This window comes from Melanotaenia boesemani, chromosome 1 (assembly GCF_017639745.1).
Source record: "Melanotaenia boesemani isolate fMelBoe1 chromosome 1, fMelBoe1.pri, whole genome shotgun sequence".
Taxonomy (NCBI): domain Eukaryota; kingdom Metazoa; phylum Chordata; class Actinopteri; order Atheriniformes; family Melanotaeniidae; genus Melanotaenia; species Melanotaenia boesemani.
The window spans coordinates 19,402,102-19,423,918 of NC_055682.1; the positions used below are offsets into that span (position 1 = coordinate 19,402,102).

General features: G+C 38.9%; 1 protein-coding gene across 3 annotated transcripts in view; it reads left to right on the top strand.

The window, feature by feature from the left end:
• The window catches only part of sox6 (SRY-box transcription factor 6), a 132,160-nt gene that overhangs the window by 62,225 nt on the left and 48,118 nt on the right, over positions 1–21,817 (top strand). For all 3 annotated transcript variants that reach the window (XM_041974231.1, XM_041975742.1, XM_041974990.1), the window contains exons 6-8: positions 3,874–3,963; positions 14,502–14,674; positions 16,239–16,307. In XM_041974231.1, the coding sequence (XP_041830165.1) occupies positions 3,874–3,963; positions 14,502–14,674; positions 16,239–16,307 (332 nt within the window). The remainder of the gene's footprint in view (positions 1–3,873; positions 3,964–14,501; positions 14,675–16,238; positions 16,308–21,817) is intronic.

Consider the following 21,817-nt stretch of genomic DNA (forward strand, 5'->3'; position numbering starts at 1 on the left):
TGCAACAAACCATATTTGTGCTCTGAGGCCGTCATGGTGTTCCGAAACATGATGACGTGTTGTGTTCCATCAACAAATTTAGTCAACTTTAAAGAGATTGAAAAAATGTACATGCAAATTGTGAAATTCAAACTTTTAAGATCAACTTTATTGCTGTCCAATTGCAAAGGGACAAAATTAGATTAGATTTTGACTGAATTTATTTGTCATTTTGCTGTAACACACTTTGAGTTTTTCTGCAGTTAATACTGATTGTTTTACTGCAGCAATAAAAAGATAAATTAGCAAACAACTTTACCCTAACTTTACTTCCCAGATGCAAAGATTTATAACTAACTTTAGTCAATAAAAACATTTTGTCTGGCAATGAGAACAATAAAAAAACCAACTCTGATCATCAGGTATTCCCAGGGAGGGGAAAAAAAAACTGTGGCAGGATACTAAATGAAACCGAGAGTCACAGACAAAGAGCAGAAATTGCACTAAAATTTTTCTTTAAAACTGTCAGGGAGTCAGTCTGTCTCAGGACAGATAGTCGTAACCTGGCTCTGATTGTACCTTCACTCCTGCGGTTTACGTTTAACATGATGTTCTGGCACCACTGGCTGCCAGGTGCTGAAGGCTTTGTTTATGTCACATATCAACTTAGAAACATTCCTTGAGATTTATGAGGATCATTAGCTTTGTTTTTAATACAGTGAAAATAGAAAAAAAAATAGTCTAATCTTGCCAACTCATCTCAGGTTTAGGTGTCTCAGCTTCTGTGTTTGTTCACCCACATCAGTAAGATCACAGAATACCTGCATAGGGACGCTTTATACCTGAGATGACAGCCCTGATATGAGAAAAACATACTGAATTTGGCAGTATTAAAACAGTGACACTTCACTTTCTTCTAAGTGTCATTTGGAAACTTTTAAAGATAAAAAAAAAAAAACAAAAAAAACAAAAAATGAACGGGTTTAGGGAATTTTTCCAGTTAGATAGCACCAGCCCCAGAGAGGAGACAATGAGACCCAGACGGGCTTAGTAGTCCAGAAGCCATTCCTCTCTCAATGGGAACCAGTCTTGGACCCACATGCCAGTAGTTTTGTCTCATATGTTGCTATCTGTGCTAGCTGCAGAGTGGAGGGGGTCTGTGCCAGGCAAAGGTCCATAGGGACCCTTGGAATCAGTGGGGCTGGAGGAAGTTGGTCCAGCTCCAGTGGGGCGATCTGGGCTTGGTGACACGCCAAGCTGTCTACTGCAGGGACGCTGGGAAAATGTAAATAAGAGCCTGATAAGGGCTATTGTTTTCATTCCATTCTCATCCCAGCTGAATGGCCTGCTCCCCAGCCTCAGAGCATTTTATCTCAAGAGGGGGAGGGAAAAAAATGGAAGGGGTGGGGGTGCGAGAAATTTAATAGCCCCCATAGGAAAATAAAAATAAACTCACTGGACTCTTCTCTTGTTTAAGCTGATTCCCCAGAATGTGATGTCCTACTTTTAAAGGACAAGAGTAACAAACTTTATGCTAAAATACTAAAAGTTCCCCACTATCAGTCATAAATAATTATATTTGCTTTCCCTTGCAGATTCACTAAAATCCAAAGTCAAGTGTGGATGTTTTATCACAAATAATCTGTTGTTTCATGTCAAGTACAGTGTGTATCAATTTTCAACACCCTGTCATAACCTGACAGTAATTACTATGTTGATGCTAACCAGTGTTTCCACTGGCATCTTTAATTTCTCTTGAGAACAGAAACATGCATTTTAAAAATTGAAATAGCCTTCCCTCTATTAGTCTAAATTCTTGAAAAAAATAAACTGTGGAATGGTGCTTTGAAAAAAGCCAGACATCTGACTCATTTACTGTTTCTTCAAGCACGCCTGCGCAAAAATCACTCTCCTTTTCACCAAAACCATTTTTGGATGCCTGTTTTTGTCCACACTGGAAGGTGTTTGAGAGTTATTTTATAGACTAATCCAGGTCATTATTCACCTCTCCCAGGTGGAAGCTCAGGGAGGACAGCAGTGCATTCCAGCTGTAGTCTCTCGTGCTGGAGGACTTGGCAGGTCGTGTCTGGCCCAACAGAGGGGATGGAGAAGTGAGGGAGCGGCATCTCTCCTGGGAGGGAGGTGCAAGGGAGGGGGAGGACTGGAGTAGAATGGAAGCTGGCACCACATTATCTCCAACTGTTGGTGCATTCCTTAATGATCAAGTGCTGGAGGAGCATCTGTTATGAAAGTGAGCGAGTGTGTTACAGAGAAGGAAGCATATGTGTGCATACAAACATATGTTCAGTGTGTTTGTTTAATTCCCCTTATTAGCACTTTAGAAATCCAACTTTTCCTTTCTTAAAGGGGATAAAATGTCAAGCGTTGGTGTTGCTCTGTGTTGGGATTGTGTTTTGAAGGGAGGTTGTTGTTCAAGGAGAGGAAGCTGTCTCACCCAGGGGTGACAAGCAGGGAAGAGGAGCTGAGCTTTGCTACTCCCCCCCACCCTTAACCCCCGTTTTAAGATCTGTGATCTTTGTGCCACGCAGGGAGTTAAAACACACCAACACACACAGAACACACAGCCTTTTCTCCCTCCCTCTCTAAGGGTCAAGGGGACAAACTGAGTTGGGAATTGGAAAGTCAATAAAGCAGAAGTAATGTTATAATGACCCTGAGCTGAAGATGTCCTGTCGACCCCCATCATACTGGAGGAAGTGGACAATCAAACAAAATGGTGACTCTGCTTGATCTCCCTGAAAGCCATCCTTAAACAAGACCACAAGAACTACTGACCCTGTGTTACTCCCTGTTCGTCTGAAGTCAGTGGGTTTTGTCAGCAGTGTTTGGTTTGTGGAAGCAGGCAAGAGATGTAACAGATGGATACAGGGAAACAACATTTGTATACATCCTCAACTGTATTAATGTCTTGTGTTTGAAGTCAAGGATGGTAATTGTGAGACTGGAAGAGTCCAGAATGTTGTATTTGACAGGCCTTTCTTGATAATTTTCCTGTTTTTGACTCTTTGTGCATCCTAGACCCGAACACTTCACAGACCAAGCTGAAAACAAAAGCCTTTATCATTTGAGGCATCTTGCTCATGAATTGCATCTTTCTGTTGGTAGAAAGGTGCTCTTAAATAAACCCTTGTTAGATTGTGGTGGCCAATGGTTTTGTGGTTATAATTTTTGCCTCATGTTTAAAATCAAAAATAAGTATGAAATCCAGAGGGCAATTATATATTAATCCAAACTGTGATAGGATTGCTCCTTTTTTTCTCAGTCAGGCTAAATTCTGCTTGCCTGCTTTAGGTCGAATTCTGGTTCATTCTGGAGGCAGTTTATAGAAGGAGTGGCTCAAGGTGGAGTGTCGGAGACTCGCTTGTTCTGGTATTTGATGAGAGCAGGCTGAACCCTGTGCAGCGCGGAGATGGTGGAGGCCTGGGTCAGCCAGCCCACTATGTTCATTATCAGCTACACCAGCGACAGCATGGCAGATTGCAGCCATTCCTCCTCTGATTCATTGTCTGCTGGACAAATGTTAATTGTTTTCATCATTGGCAGCTATGTGAACGTTTGGACGTACCCAGTCTCACACTTTACCTCCCACTTAATGTGAGTCTCTGCCCTTACACTATCCCCACAATGCTGTCTTTCCTCCTCACTCCACCCTTAGCTCATCTCTCAACTGTCAGGCAGAGTCTCTTTTAATGTTCCTCATCAAATAAAATACCCTTTTATTCATCTGATACACTGACTTTTCATTTAAGTTAACTGATTTATGACATCTGCAGAAATGTTTTAAACAGAAGCTGTATTCTATACACAATATTACTCAAAAAAACATAGATTGAAAATGAATTAATATGTCCTTTTTAATTTTTGTTTTTTTAGAATCCTCATGCATGGAGAAACTTCTTTCTAAAGACTGGAAAGAGAAGATGGAGAGGCTCAACACCAGTGAGCTTTTGGCAGAAGTAAAAGGTAAGAACACAAGCACTGCATCAGAACCAAGCAGATTTAGCACACAAATAACAGTCCCTCATTCCTATCAGACTTATATATGTGCTGAATTATCAGAAACTGCCTTGTACTTGAAATAAAACAAAGGCCTTTGGCTGCCCTCCTCGTTCATGTCTTTCCTTCCTTATCTTTTGTTGGAATGTATAACTCCATCCAAAGTGCTTTTTTTTTTTCGAAATGCAGACACATTTTGAGGCTCTCTGCGCTTTATTTTTTTCCCTTCAGACGGCCATGAGCCTTGTTTCTCTGTTCTGACGCATGCAGAGCATTCATGCTGCTTTGGTAATTGTTGAACCCAAAGTGTGCTTGATGTAAGCGGAGCATGGCTGGGCTGAAAAGAGAGAAGCTGCTCAGATAGGAGAGGAGAAGCACACTGTTGTCTCATCAGTGAGCTTGCTTTTGTGTGGAATGTCTGAACTCAGACAGTGAACGCCCTGCACAGAGTATCGAGCACGCCACAGTAAAGCACAACTCAGCACTCCCCCAAAATCTGTGTTTATGACAGGGTGAAGGTAGGCTGAGGATGGGCAGGGCTGCTGCTTGGTCCTTAGCACTGACTGTTACTGAAAGCGGGTGTGTTTATAGAGCACAATACCTGCTGGCTTAAAAAACCTGCACTTACCCTCAGTGAATGTCTTCATCTGAGATTTTTTTTTGTCTTGTGTAAATTTTCTGAAAGACGTCAAGGTGATGTGATTTCTGTGTCTATTCACTATTACATTTTAATGTTCAAGGAAAGAGCTCATATTATACATTTCTGGTTTTCTCCTACCTTTACTGGGCTGTTAATCTTTATGTTCATGTAGAAGCTGTGCAGAGATACAAAGCGCAAGAAACCAGAAAATAAATATTCCTAAAATGCCTTATTTGTAGTCTTGACTTTTCTTTTCTTTTCTTTTCTTTTCTTTTCTTTTCTTTTCTTTTCTTTTCTTTTCTTTATTTTTCTTTTCTTTTTTTTTACATCATGGCATCATCATGAAACATGTGTGCATGAAGTCTACTTAATGGCTTTACAAAACAAAACAAAGAAAGAAAGAAAAAAAAAAAACAGAATGAAGAGCTGTTCTGGGCTGTTTTTGATCAATAAGCTGACCGATCAGAGTAAACTGGACCTTCAGGGAGTGGGCCTTAAAGAGAAATGCGAAAATAAAGCACTTCAGGGATAATGTCACAAGAGGTGCTGTAACAACACTATGAGACCAAAAGGTTCACCATATTTCTTTTTCTAAGATATAAGTGTAGTGTAAGTAAAACTAACATTTGGCTTTTATTATGGAATTAAAATGTCTACATTTCCATTGGACAGGAAAAGCAGCTGTTGAATATTCTAATAATTGTATTCATTGGCAATAACCTTAATGAGCTGCAGGAGAAATCATTGCTTGGTAAGCTAGATTCATTGCATCTGTCCTAGTGCACTGTGTCACTGTAGATCAAAGTGCAGGGGGTAAAATGTTTAAAATGATTTAGCCTTTTGAAATCTGCTGTGTTAAATTACAGGCAGGGCATTTCTGCTGTTTGATGAATGGGAACTAGAAGGTTACTTGGTGGTCTGTAAACAGGTAGGGAACCTGATAATAAACACTATGGCCTCTGTGTGTTGATGAGTTATGGAGAGAGTCTATACACCACAGTTACAAATATAAATGCTTCTCCTATCACAGAGGCAGCCTTAGATTTTTAATTAGCATGCCATTTCATATGACTGTAGACATTTCAAAGGGCTGCTTTGTGCTCACCCTTACAAATGTCTCTCTCTCTACGTTTGATGTCTGCCTGATGTAAATACGGGCAATTAAAAAGAAGCCCAGGGTTGAAGATGCACAAGGTCTGACTAATTAAAACACAAACAAAGGTACCAAGCCTTATGATTAAGATTGAAAGTGTTATGATGAATCTGAGTTTTCATTAATTGTTAGGTTAAAATGAGTACAAAAGGCAAACATGTATGTTGGTTTCAAATGAATGAAAAATAGTGAGGAATAACGGCTGACATGCAGATTTAAAATACAGAAACTACTGGCTGAGTGGCCTTGTATGTTCTATGCAGATTGCTCTCTGATTCCTCAGTCAATTATACTGAGCACCTTTTTGGCTTTCTTTTGACATTGTACCGACAAAACCTTGAAAGCTGAGCAATTGTGTTGCAGGAACAAGTGGTGAAATGTGGCTGGTGTGGAAATAACTTGTGTCCCGTTTTTGGAAGACAAATAAAAAATCAAAAATCGATAGATGTGACAGAATCTTACCCAAGGGTTTACCCACGAATAGAGACACATTCTTCCATTGCAGTTGTGTTCAAACATGCCCTGAATACTTTACCCTGTTGAAGTGAACACACAGTACAGTAAACAAACAAAACAAGACAATAGTATCAACAACATCAGAGACTTGCTTTTCAAGGTGTGCTAACCCAACCATTTATATTTTACAGATGACACATATATAATTACAGCTTATTGTTGTGTGGGTGTCTGGCTGCATAATGGGCTCGTTTTTTAATGTGAAGACTTTTTTAGGTTGTAATTTATTGTCAGATACAGACACAATCATCCAATAGAGGTAGTGTTCTTAAGCCAGTCAAGTAGCATGATGTTATTAAGGGTTAATGATTTCAAATCTCCAGCAAGAGGAAGAGTTTGCTGGGGAGCATTAGTGGTGGATTTCTTTTCACCCGTCAATTCCAGAGCTAACTGTTTGTTTTCATACCTGAGCTTAGCTGTCAATCTGCAGGAACGATGAAATCTCCTGAACAAAACCACACCGCAAGAAAGGGAGGTTGGCTGGAAGGGCTCCAAACCACACAAAGTAGCAGATAATCAAAGATGAGGTGGAATGAGTGCAAGACAGAGAACTAGACAGATAAAGAGACTTAAGATGTGGATGCTAGACTCAACGTTTATAATTATCTGCCTCAAAGACATTTCTCCTTGGTGCACAGCATTAGATTTATAATAAATAATAGATATGCTATGTGAAATGTATATAAATGCAGTACATAGTGTCTTGTAGCAGATAAATATACTTTCTGTTGGATGTTTGCTCTGTGCAGGGTCTTTGAGCTTTGCACTCAACAGAGCTGTTTAAGTTTCCCTGCTGAGTGGCAGTTTACTGGACCCCTGTTGGGGACAAAAAATAAATAAAAAAATAAATAAATACATAAAAAAAAAAATAAAAAAAAATCCAACACACACACACACACTCTGCTGTTTTTACTCGAACTGTTGAAAAATGTGTAGTTACCAAATTGGAACACAAGCTGTATTCATTCTCTTGGAATCTACCAAAAAAAAAAAAAAAACAGCAAAAAGCTTAACACTGTACACTAATGCTGAAATGGTGGCTTGAATTCTGAAGCAGAAAAATCTGGGCTCTTGCGCTGTCACAATCAATTTGAGAATGGTGTCTACATGACAGTGGCGGGGTGCACACAGGCAGTCCTGTGGCAGGCAGATAAGTGGAAGCTCTTTAGGAGGAGAACAGAGGGCAGGGCAGGGTGGCTGCTAAGGCTGATTTAATGCTGGTCCTACCTGTGCTGGCCACATTCATGCACAGAAAGAAAGGAGTCCACTGTGTGAACACAGAGTCCATTTTGTTGAGTTGTTCAGTTAAAAAAACATGTTTATTCACTTTAAAATTTAACTTCAAATTTTAATAGGTATCATGAAGTGCTGTTTGGATGCAGGTACACAACAAAGTACAGTTACAATCAAAACTGACTTGTGAACCTTTAGAGACATATAGGACAATAATAATGCATTGTTGACTTCAAATAGTTTGTGTATTTTGACTACACACTGTGTTTTATATTTATTATATCGAGCCAAACATATAAAAGCATTTACACAAATGTACAAAACAGTATCTGTCCAGTTGCTCCAGTCAAAAATGCCTCAGTTAGCATTTTCTTCACAACACTTCAGTCAACTGTTTGCCCTGTTCACTCAGGTGAAATATGAGCCACAGTAAATCATTATTCCTCAGGCCACATTTGCCAGATGAATGCATGTGAGTGTTGGACTGTGTGTTTTTCTCCTCTAATGAATTGAGGAATTTAGCTTGTGGCAGTGGAGGTTGAAAAAAATGTAGCTCAGTGCTCATGTGTGTTTACATACATATGTAATAAAGACAGAATTCTCTTAGTTTTGAATTATATTCACATTATCTCCTATGGTTTGTTCATCAAAGGTATTTAACAGTCCATGACACATTGGATGTACTGTATATGTGTAATGAATGCCTGCTATACTCCTTCCAGTTGAGGTGTTCAGAGCATGTCCTACCAGGAGGGCATCCAGGGGTGGACCCAGGATGCACTGAATATATTATGTCTCTCAGCTGGATTGGAAACACCTTGATATTGTAAAATAGGTCAGGTCTACTGAAAACTCATTAGCAATCACAATAAAGGAAGTTATAAATTGTATAGTAGCTAAATAGTCCTTTTCAGTTTTCTACAACTACAGCGCTCCAATTACTCTGCTAGTGGTTTTTCCATTTCCGCATCTCATAATTTTTAAGCCTGGATTGTGAAACTACTTCATTTTATGTTTGTGGACAAATATTACCATTTTACTATTTATGCTGAGACTGAGATGTTTGAGAAGGTAGCTGAGGAAAGGGAGGCCTTGGAAGGTGTGATCAGACATTAATACCCAAACAATCAGGGGCTGGATAAGAGGCAGAATATGGAGCATTTAAGAATTGCTCTTAATTTAACAGCAAAGAAAAATATTCAAAATCTAAATATTATGAATAAAAGTCATGCAGTTTCAGCCTAAACAGTTTCTCACTCACTTCCTTTTACAGACAGTTGAAGTCATAATATTCAATTCATATGAATTCATCTATAGTAAAACAAACTTTGTATTTGAGTTGAGCATTCCCTAATTAACTTAAAGAATTAAAAAATAGACAGATACAAAACATTTAATGTTTGTGCTTTTTTCTATTTTATAATCTGACAATTAATTTTTTCACTAGTACCATATGTTGAATGCAGAAAGGCTGTCCATCACCCACTCTGCTCTGTGTGATCATCATACCTTCATGATTTTCTTTCAGCATTGATATTACGATGTAATTGTTAAGTGTACTGTAATACAAACAACCGTGATATGCCTTTAGGTCTAATGAAAAAATGTGTATTAACAGTCTGGCAGCTGCACGGGTGTTCATGTAGACTTTGAAAATACATTTACTGCTTTCAGTTGCCTTTGATTCTTGTTATTCTTCATCTTTTGGCACAGTGATTTGGATTAAACTCAGAGAAAGTGACGGCATTGTTGATACACTTATTCAACAAAGGTAACAGCCTGAAAGTCTGTGAAAAGATCTCTTTTGCACAAACCAAGGAAACAAGCACATTCTGCTGCATTTATCAGCTCTATAGGTAAGGCTAATGAGTAATTGCTCTCTGAAAAAATCAGATAATATCTAACGACTAATTCACTTTCAAGGCTTTGCAGACAATGAGCCATTGCGTTGATCACTGTTAAACAGGTTTTTGTACAAGAGGGACCTTGAAAACTGTGCATTGTGTCTATATTTTAAGGGCAAAGAGGTCTAACTTGTTATCATAATAGCAATGAGAGATGAAGAGAAAATCCTGACACAGTCACTGTTTCCATGTAATTGCCTTACATACATATGTTCTCTTTCATGGTGCCAACATATGTGGTTTGTCACTGTGTATTTAAGAGTCAACGAATGTGCCATATAATTACTCTGAGAACAGAAAATAAAGTTTCAGTTTTCTTTTTTTTCCAGGGTGAATTTAAGGGTCAGTGCCATACCCTGTGGAGTAATGTGCTCAGCTCAAGCTTCTATCTTGGCTTTGATGAAGGGCCTTGTTCACTGTCATGGTTAGACAGTTAAGTGCTGAAGCTTTACATTTGCATGATTATACTGAAGAGTGAAGCTTCTCTATCATCAAAATATTAGACTCCATCAGTGTTCACCACAACCTACAGAATCACCTCAGATGAAGTGTGTTTTTATTAAAAACCAATCCACATGTCAATCAGAAAACACATTTTGAAAAAGTGGTACTGCTAAGATAACATAGAGCAGTAAGAAGCTAATAATGTCTGCACTCATGTCCGTATAAGTGGTTTTGAAATTCAGAAAAGAGCTTCCTTTTTTAACGAGATGATGGGCAGTTTTTTCATTGTGAACGGGCTCGTGTCTTTAGACATTTCACATAGGTAAGCTTAAGGACTGAGAGTAATTGCTGCCAGAGGATGACGTGCTTGTGAGTCACTGCTTCTGCTTGTTAATGGGGTTTTATTGGCTAGATTAACAGCTTTTATATCACAGCAGAGGCAGCAAGCCAGGTAAAACAGCTGTTGCTCATATTGTCTTGGTTGTAGGACATGGAGACGCATTAACACCGTATTACTGGAAACACATATGGCCTTGTAGCATTGCTGAACAAGTGTGCAAATAGTTTATAAAGTTTATAAATTTGAAAAAAAAGCTGTGGTTATTTTAGGTTTCCTGCATATAGAGATCGTCAACATGAAATTTTCTGATCAATGGAAAACTAATTTAACAAGCCAGAATTTGAGCTTGGTTTGTGTTTTGTTCTTTTATCAGTTTTTGACAGAGGTAAAAAAAAAAAAATCTTATTTTGAAAAATTATGTACAAATAGATGCATACTGCTGTGACTCAATGGCCTCTGTTTTTTATAGAAAGAATGGAGAAAGGGTCAGGTGATCATATAGTTATAAATGTACATTTACTAAAACATCTACCTTTTATTGATGGAAGCAGGGTGCAACACACATTTGCATGCACATGTGTCTACATTCACACACACTTTAGGAGAGAGCAAAGACAGAGAGCTTCAGCATGCATGGCATTCAAGCTATGTGCGGTCTGTGTGTGGATACAGCGTGGTACAATCGTAGCATTTAGACAAATCCTAATTTGCAGCATATGGAAGCATCCACAATAGCTAACTGATAGAGAGAGAAAGAAATTCCAGTCCTCTGGTGCTAAAAAACTCAATTCAGATCAGGTCATAATGGCTCAGCTGTCTTAACCAAAGGAAGAGGAGAGAATAGGGTGCCTTGTGATTTTCCCCCTTTTCACCCTCACCCTCCCTCACTTTTTTTTTTTTTTTTTTGTGTCTGAATCTTTTATCTGTGTTATTCACTCGGGACTCTTCAAAGTAACAAGCCTCCTTCTTTTTCCCCGGTACTGGACTTGGAACCCAAATTAGAGACTGCTTGATTAGAGCAGAGAGGAGGGAGCCAAGAAAGAGGGAGATGTGGGTATTGGACAAAACAAATCGCACCCCTACAAAGTGCCTTTTATCCAAAGACCCCAAGGCTCAAATACCCCCATCCCTCCCCAAGCAACCATGGCTTTGCTTGTTTTTCTCTTATCATTTATTTAGTCACTCATTGATGTTGTCTGCCCTACTTTGTGACATTTAAAGGAGGCAGGAATCTCAAAAGGTGAATTCTGAATGGACTGAAACTGCACAACCCGGCTTTACTGTCTCCTCCTTTTTATGAGTCAATCTAAAATTTCTGAAGCTGTTCTGAAAACAACAAGAAAAGTGCCAAGGCAGCTTGACTACTCACGCCTGGTCTCCTCTTCCTGTGTCAGGCTGGTATTGTCCTGCTGAACCTCAGTCATCTACCGGAGGGATGTCACAACATGTTAGGTCTGACTTGGCTGCTGGGATTTATGTAGCGCCAAGGCATCTCTAGGTTGTCTGTCTGCCATTGGAAGTGCAATGTGAGGAGACATGTTAACAGGCAGACCCCAGCCCCATCGCTGTTAAAAGCCATGCAATATGCAGGAAACGGCCTCTTTTGTCAGCAGGCTGGTCAGACACAGACCACAACTCTCCTCTTCTGTACCACCCAATAAAAGTTTTATCTGCATTTTAAAGCTGATCCATAATTTAAAGCAGGAAGAAAGAGATTTTAACACTAACCCGGCAACAAAAAACATATGCGTCTGATTTTCTGCTCAGCTGTGTGCCGTCTCCGAGATGAAACTCCTCCATGTTTTCAAATGTTGATGTTCACCACTAATCTGAGTTATTTTTTTAACTCTTATTAAACTTTTAACATTATTTTATCGATTAAAAAAAAAAGAGAGAAAAGTCAAAATGTTACATAATTATGATTTAAAATAGCAAAAGACAAACTTTCAGTACTGAGGATGCTTCAGGCTTCCCACAGTTCAGCTCAACATCTAAACAATGGGCCCTCTGTTAGTATTCCTGTGGTGTCTGGGCAGGATGAGGCACCCGACACTCAGGCTAGCCCATCAGATCTTTCTATGGACCCAAAGCACATGTAGCTCTTCATGTTCCTGTACCCATTCCACATACTTTTAACAGTTTTATGTGATTTTTTGATACTTTGCTCTGAAACTAGTGAATTGACTTGATAAATATATAGTTAGGTGGGGTGAGAGGGATTCTGTGCTCCCAATGGCCTCACAAAGCTTTATCTAGATGATGATTTTCTTTTTTGTTTTTTTTTCTTTTGGTTTTTTTTTTTTTTTGTTCTGTCTTCTTACCTTTATTCTCTCTCTTTCTGGTTATGTCTCTCCCACCTTTCGACTGCTGTATTGATAGCAGTGATTTATTGTGACATTGCCTGATGTATCTTGCTGGTGACCTGTAAAAGGCAGCTTCTTCATGAACACAGCCAAAGGTTAATAAAATTGGTGCTGATTGTATCAATTTTACAGATAACCCATTCACAACAAGCGTAGTCGGGTGAATAAGAAGTCAATTCAGGCCTTGGAAACTGCACACAGGCTCAATGAATGGCTGCTTTTAGGTGTTTTTTTTTTCTTCTTCTTTTCGTTAGGAGGATAAATGGAGAATTGCAGCTCTCTTCCATTGCAGCAGGCAGTGGAAGCAGAGCGAGGCAAACTGAGGTTCAGACAAGCTTGCCAGTAAATTGCCCTGAATGGGTTCTGGAGGTTGACAGGCCCTATTAAGACAAACGGCTTTCCTCATCGGAGAGATAAAATAAATCAGGTGTTTAGTCAAATTAAAATAGTTTGAGTGGAGAGGGCCCCTGGGAGCTCTCGGAGAAACTCAAGACAGATGTGGTCAGAGACGAGAGGAAGACACCCAGGAAAGAATTCAGCTCCTGCTGGCCCCTGGCCAGACTTCACTGTACTGTTTTCTGGATTTCTTTGCTTTTATCCTTCTTCTCTTTGACTGTCTCTCTCTTCTTCCCTATCAGTGTGTGTGTGTGTGTGTGTGTGTGTGTGTGTGTGTGTGTGTGTGTGTGTGTGTGTGTTCCCCGGATCAGCTTGTCACACAGGAGTGCCGTGGGAGGAGAGTGAGTTACTGTCTAGCCTCTCACTGGCAATTATGTTGGCTGTGTAAGTCAATGGTAGGATCACTTAGCATTGATTAGGCAGAGGCAGAGAGCAGTGCAGTGGAGCCACTCTGTCGCACACAGTGTGGACATGTAGCTGTAAAGAGAGAATGAAGACTATTGGCCTGTCATTGCTTTTTGTTGGAAGTATACAAGAGTGACAGCGTGGTGTTCGGCGTTGAAAAAACTCTCTCTAGATTATTGTCAAAAGGCATTCATATTATCTGCTGTGTTCACTAAATGTTTTTTTTTTTTACATTTTTTGTATTAACTATGCATAACATTATAAAATCATGCAATATGCAGTATTATTGTAAAAAATTGAAACATTTAAACAGTACTTTAATATGTGGCGCTAATCTCGGGTAAGTAACAAGAACTGCATTCAACTTCTGCATGTGTATACTAGTTAGATGCTCAGCATACACAAAAACAGAACTTTTTCTAGTTGGACTGCAGGCCTTAATAATACACGTGTTTGTTTTATTTCAAGTCAAAATGTCTGATTTTGATATTGTGCATGCTTAAATAGCAAAAACAACAGATTTTCAATATCGTGTGGCCCTACTTGTGAGATATTGAAGGTGTGACTGCCATATCTAAAACCTGTGTAGTTTAGAAGCCAGTGAGAATAGTAACTCTTAACACTTACTCCATAATAACCCCTTGAAGTTTGACATAAGCTGCCACCTCGGTTTGACAGCTCCCTGCAGCTTTTTTCTATGTGCCGGAAACAATTCATTGCCTTTCTTCCTTCGAAAGCTGTGAACACCAGTTACAGTGAAACCGTCAACTCCAGGCTGTGTATGACCTTAACAATTTTTACTGAATTCACTGCAGTTGGTTGCTGCCTGTGTGGTTTTCTTTGTATTAAATATTGTGTATGCTACAATAGCACAATGTGATTATTGTTGTGTGCAGCATGGTTGCTTTTTCTATATTTATCAATGTACAATGTCAGGACCCCTCTGCAGCTTTTCTTCTATAAGCCTAGACCCTAAGTGTGGCCATAATGAAAGCTTTCAAGTACTTTTTTTCCGTCCAGTATGCATGACACATACACACATTTCTGTTGACTCTTAACCTTGAGTTTATCCATTCCACTCCTGACCTGGCTCTCTACCACTCCTCTCCAGGTACTCCAGAGAGCCTGGCAGAAAAGGAACATCAGCTCTCCACAATGATCACCCAGCTGATCAGCCTGCGAGAGCAGCTCCTGGCTGCTCATGATGAACAGAAGAAACTTGCCGCCTCGCAGATGGAGAAACAGAGGCAGCAAATGGAGTTGGCTCGTCAGCAGCAAGAGCAGGTGTCTGTCTTTTCTCACATTCACAGTTTTACTCATTCTCACTGTCTGTTTCAGCTAATAGCCTTTCTCCTTTTAACAATTCTTTCTTTTTCTTTCTTACATTCCCTATCCATCCTCCTTCAGCTTTGTTTACTCTATCATCTCTCTCATATCAATAGTAAACCCCATTAAATACAATTGTAACCAACTGCCACTCAACCATTATGTTTCATGCCTGAAATTTGCCAATAAAATCTTACCACTTGAGAGAAATTTGGAATATTATCAGATTTAAGAGATGCCACACTCTATATTGCCTCAGATATTTTGGTCATGCTCTCTCACCCGCGTTTATGCTGTGTGGCAGGAAAAATGTTATTATGACTTGTACTAACAAATGCGAGGCAATGTGTGAATTAAACGTTATATTAAACATGGAAGTCCTCCATATCTTATAAATCGACTCCTATTAGAACAAGCCTGGCATTAGATTTGCAGCACAAATCAGGCCAATGAGCCATATTGTACAAATCAGCAAATTAGCACAGGCCATGAAGTGTGTTAATGTCTGGGAAGAAATAAGGACACAAACTATCCACACAGGCGACACTTTTATTATCACCAGCCAACCCTAATGGCTATGAGTCAATTATCAGCAAGGAGTTCACTCAGAGTTTTCTCAGCCCAGTCACAGACCTTCCTGTGGTAAATGAAGAGATAGACCATATAGCTTGGAGTGATACATTTGGTCATAGTACACTAATAATACATTAACAGTATTGATTTCTTTTTCAATCAATGATGTTCATCTGCAAACTACACTCTACTCTGTAGGCTTTGTAGACATTGCAGCATGAATGAGCAGTGATATAAGATATCTGATCTTATTTTAAAATGGAAGAATTTTATTAAAATGGTGGAGCGAGGGAGAGAGACAGAGGGGAGAGGGAGAGCCCGCTGAGCGCTAAAATGTCATCAAGCCATCAAGATATAACACAGTAATTAACTGTTGACACTCATGAGGAAGACAGCACAAATTAATCTTGACACATTTGCAGACGGCAGATATCTTACAGTGAACACTTTGTAATTATATTTAAAAATGAAAATTAAATGACACTTAAAACTCAGTTGTCATGCTCAGTGAAGTGAGCATGTAGAAAGAGACAGTGCTTGGATGAGAAACATTGTGGTGTGGCTGTGCATCACTCAGGGGCAGCAGGGACCTCTGTCACTCACACTCTGCCTTCACCAGCGATCTCCATCATAACCACATTTGTCTGTCTTATAAATCATTCAGCCTTCCCTTTCATAGTTTTATCATTTTATGTATGGTCATTTAAAAAAAATCCAATGGGTTATTATCATAAAGCGAGTAATGTTAAAATTCAAACTTACTAATCTGCTTCAGTCTTTCCAATAAGATGCTAATTTAAACTCCATCTTTCAAGTAATCTATGTCAACACAGACTACTACTGTAACTTGACTGGATTCCCTGATTTATGTACTAAAAAATAACAAAAGTATGATATGATTGAGGTTCCTTCTCTCCTTCATATCAGTATTATCTGTGTTTTCAACCAGATCGCCAGACAACAACAGCAGCTTCTGCAGCAGCAGCACAAAATCAACCTCCTCCAGCAGCAGATCCAGGTCAGTTCAAGCATTTCTGGGAGCCCTATAACACAGCAGCTTACACCTCCTTCTTTCTCCACACTGATTACTCCAACATTTCTGCCTCTTCAGAGTAATTAGTGCACTGTTGCCATCATGAGCCAAATGTCTGAATTTAGTGGCAGTGCTCAATAAAATTAGTCATTAAAGTAAATATCACTGCTAACTTCAGTTAGCTTCTCCATCATTTTACTCTCTTTTTTTTGCCTTTTTCTTTATCTTTAATTTTTCTGTCACACTAACATTCATCATTCTCATCAAATGTTAATTGCCTGTTGGTAATCGGGAGCTCTTTAAAATATGGAGGGGAATAATTAGCACATCTTAATGAACAAAAAAAAAAGGGGGGAAAAGTAACAACAGCTAATGAGTCCTGCTGATAGAGGAGAGCCTGGAGGTGGGGGACATGAAAGAGGCTGGTAAATGCCTTTGAAATTAGTCTGTCCCAGAAGGGCAAGCTTTCACATCATACAGGAGCTGCCAAAACTTATCATTGTAAGATTTTTTTTTTCTTGTACTACCTTATTTATTTTCTTCAAACTAATGCAATGATTTTTGCACTTTTGATATTCCTGATGCCAGACTCTATAATACTTATTGTGTTTGTGTGTATGTTGTGTGGTATAGTTCAGAATGCAGAGGTGCAGTGAAAGACCACCCAGGCAGCTCAGGGCTGGATATGATCACACTGCACTGTGTAATCCAGGGTTGGTCACTGCCATTGGTCAAGGCTGTGAGCCTGGCTGCCTTTGTGAAGACAACCTTCTTCTGCTGGGTGTGTTTGATGTCAGGCACATCCTTCTCCATTCCCTTCCTCCTCCTCCTCCTCCTCCTTCTGTGCTTATTCTTCTGACAACTCTCCCTATTCTCTCCTTTCATTAAACATTTACTTACGACAAATTATTTCTATAGCAACATTGTCTCATTGAGCTTCTAGCTGTATAGCTTTTCAGAGGAATTTTTACATCTTAAGATTCCTTACAAGAGATACCACTTACATTTTTCTAAGCATCAGTTTCTCCTTATTTAGTTTATGTAGTTTCACACTACTACAAAACATGCCATCAAATGCATCCTTTAAAAGAGAGATTGCTCCTGATTTCATTACATAATTAGCAAATTGGCAAATGATACCTGATAATTCCTCTTGATGCATCATTTTGAGAGGGTGGAGATTGGAGTGTGCATGGGAATGTACTTTTAAATATCCATTTCAAACACTTGAACAGAGATACAAGCAAAGTCCTTTCTTGAAGAGCCCAGTTATCCAGCTTTTCCCTTGACAAGTACCTTGTATCTTCTCTGATTTAAAAAGAAAAAAGTCACATCCACAATTCAATAAAAGAATCCCATGTTCAGACCATCTGCTCCACTGCCCATCAGCTTCCCCTCAGCCTCCCCAGGCTGTATTGGCTGCACATCACCCAAGTTTCATCTTGTGCAACATTTTTGACACAACATCAGTTTTTTAAAGACAAACCATCGTTTTTTCCCCCCTAAACTAGTTCTTCCAAATATCTGAGTATTGATGAGCACTCCTCATGTGCTGGAGTATCAAGGGGAAGTTAGGAAAGCATTTTTTGCCACTCTTGTTTTCATTACCACAGCCTCTTAAAAGTGCCCCAGCATTTTTAATATGTAACAGCTTTGACTTAATTAGTTCTGTAAACAAGCTTCCAGCATGTATGTCACAAACTTTTAGCAAAGTGATGAGCAGTCTTGAGGGATTGAGTTACTCTGCTGTTAGCATGGAGAGCACTAAACTTTATTGGAGACCCTACTGCCATCAAAGTCCTCCTGTTTTGGCTTCAGGGGGAAAAACCAGGAGAGAGCCTCTTTCTAAGTTCTTGTATTGATGGTGTTAGTGATCACATAGTGGACATTGTAAACAGTCCAAACAATAAAACCATGGGGACTGCAACCAGAGACTGTTGCTCGCATGCTATATATGTGCTTTCAAGGGCTTTTTGCATGAGGCCTGAATCTTTCAGACATGTGTGGTTATAGAAGTCTAGTTTGTGCACTTTGGAGCAAAGCAGCATGGAGCTCAATCAAGTTTCCTTCTTGAATAGCCATCTCTTTTTATCCTTTCTCATCATGCTTACAAGAGAGGGAGAGATTTAGTCTTTGTCCCATAGGATTACAATGTCACTTGTTTTAAGATATCAGATTGAAGTGTTAGAGGCTTATCAAAAGTTAAAGCTCAAGGCTTTGTGTGTTTTTCCCTCAGCGTCTTTGTATTCTGTCGGTCTGTCACTCATTGTCAAAATCATCTTGGCACTAATTCAATCCCAGGATTAGATTAACTGATTTAGTTGAAAATTTGAGACACCTCTCAGGATTTTACAGGACGCATGTGACAATTTAACATATATATTAGCAGAAAACTAGTTTGTCCAATGGGTTACTTATCTTTCTGAGCTTCTGTGAAGACACCGGGGAGTGAAAAAAGCAACAAAAGCAAACAGATCAATTTCCCCCTGAGCTTTGTTTGTTCAGGTACTTTCTTCTAGGGACTACACAAGGGCAGGACAGAGGCACAGTAGTGATGATATTTTTCAAACAAAACTGTTTACATTTTATAAATAGGATGTAGAAGTCATAAAACCAGCAGATGTCATGACTAGCCCCCCAACAAAAATGTTCTAGACCTGCCTCCGGCAGTACATGAGAATTAAAGGTGTCTTTTCTGATCTGTGCTCCCATCAGATGTATAGCTCAATGCAGCTAAAGTGGCAGTTCTGTAGCCTATAGCCCTGCAACCTCACATGGTCATAATAAACCTAGTTCAGGTATTCCTCCAGGATGCTAAAATATAAAAACCTTTTTAACTGTCATGCCCAAACATTAATACACATATGAATGCACAGAGCTGATTGTGTGCAGCACGTTGGAACACAGGGACATACACACCAATACACACATCAAGAGAACAAATAGTGGCTGAAAGGTCAGGGTGAACTTTATCTTCACAAACAGGCAGGAAAAAGCAGGGCCCCAGATGAAACAGAGAAACACTTTTAATCCAGAACATTTAATTTCAATTTTTATCCTTTAAAACATCACAATATCATGTCATTGTTATTTGTCATTAACATTGATGTGTAAACCCTGAGTGTACAGTGGGATGCAAGATCTGAGAGATAATCATTTCTATGGAGATGATTGTCAACAAGAGTTTTTCTTACTTTACATTTTGTATTTAAAATCTTTAATGACCTTTTTATTAAGTAGGCCTGGTTTTGTGTATCTCCCTTTGACCCGTTGTTCTCTTATTACTCATGGCCTGGCTACAAACTCTAACCTCACTGTGTGTACACACACACTATCTGTGCCTGCACACCACACCTTTAACCTTGTGACCACAAGGATATACAAACAGCATGCGTCTATCTCTTCTATTTAAGAAAGGAAGACAGAGATTAAAAGAGAAAAGGCCAGTATATTGTTGTCCACTGCACACTTCAAAGTCTTAGAGGCTTTCTCACAAGTCTTTTTTTTTTCTTCTCTCACAAGTCTTTAATGGTGTAGAGAAACAGCAGGGACCATGCAGATATTAAACGCTAAAGGTCCCCAGATAGAAAAGACCCAATTTAACTATGCTAACATTTACCAACAATTTAAAAGATGGAAAATGTTGATCTTAAGACATATATTTGTTGATGAGGCAAAGCACAAGATCCATGTGGTGGGATGTTACAAATTTCCACAAAAATTCTTCATACAACTCATGTTGAAGCCAAAGCCTCAATTTTAGGATCATTGCAAGCCATCTGAATGTGACCCAGTATTGTGTACTTTTATATATTTTTTATTTAACCTTTATTTATACTTGAAGTCTTATTGAGACACACAGTCTAATTTACTAGAGATATGTTTTTTGTACAGACAAAAGTGTTTTCTGTTCTGTTTCTACTGTTTCATTGTGTTTTACCCACTGAGACAAATTCAAGTAGGGTTAATAAACCACACAGCTTAAAATATTGTTAACGCAACCAATTTTAGTACAGGTGAATAAAGGCTTTAGTTTTTATTTAATTCTGAATTTTCCCCCTAACTTGTTAAAAAAAATGTGGATATAGAATTGTTTTGGGATTTGCCTTATTTCTTCCCTTTTTGTTGATGGCAGCAATCACTGCACAGTGAATAAATAAACAAACAACAACAACATAATATTAGTATTATTATTAATAAAATTTTATTTATTTATTTTTGATAGTAAATACCTTGTATATTTATCAAACAATTCTTAGCCGTTTTGGTACAAATAGTATTTGCACATTTACAGAAAGTCTGTATTAATTTACTGGAGTTGAACTTTTTGTTGTACTTGTTCTCTACAGATGTGACACAACAACTGCCTCACATCAAACTTGACCAGAAGCTATATCATCAAGTCATTCTTCAGATATTCAATAAAACCCAGTTCCAGCTTTAGCATTGCCACAAAAGACTTTCACATTTTTGTTGTGAAGCCATTTCGATGTGATTCCCATGTAGCTTGAGAGGGGCTGGGAGTTCAGGGTCACAGTCCTGTTGCAACACAAACCATCAAACCAGTGTAAGGTCTTTGCCAGTGTCAAATAATTGTTCTGTATTCATTGTTCACACAACCTTTTATTACCCGTTGAAAATTAAACCTGTTAGTTTAGAGCTGCAAAAATAGTTATCTAACCAAGAGAAATTCTGTGAAATTCAAATTTGGTCCATATTCTAAACTGCTGCTCGGATCACTTTTTTCCTCATCATTATAAAAAAGAATATGCATGTTGTTCAGTCCAGTCATTTAAGTCTTTTATTTTCTTTGATTAACAATTCTGAGAAACAAAAGCCACCAAACTACACCATTATGGTAAATATTTAACATCAATCAGATTAGTTTAAATAAACACAGGGCTTTATGGTAATCGCATAAAGATAATAGCGCTAATTTGTGTATTCTAAAAAGCTTTTGTTGTCTCTCTAACACAAATGATTTTCTCAGTGTGAGGTTCTTATTAGAGCACAAGCCAAAAAGAAAGAACAAAAATAGACATTGCTTAAGAGAATGGGCAAGTCCCCCAATTAGTGCAGCTAGACTGAAACTGTTAGCAAGATAATAAGAGAGTTATAAAGCAGGCAAATGATAATGTGTGTGTTGAAAGTGTGGAAGTGTGTGCTGCCTTGCGTGTACAATTGTGTCTGTGTAGATTCTGTGCTGGCAGTTTGTTTACTGGTTTGTTGAGGAGTGCTGTGTTCGGCTGCTAGTAGGATTATGTGGGGGCATTAACAGCCTAGTCGGACAGGCTTGGCTCTCACCCAGGGAAGTTCAGTCCAGCATGTTCATCCTCCATTTAAGGAGACTGTTAGCTGATGAAGATGTGCACAAGGAAGACTGAAGATAAAAGAAAGCAGTGACCCAACTCATTAGCCCCTGTGATTTAATATATTGACACTTGGATACAAATAATTCCATTTAGTGGACTCTATCGGGAGGCGGGAGGAATCAA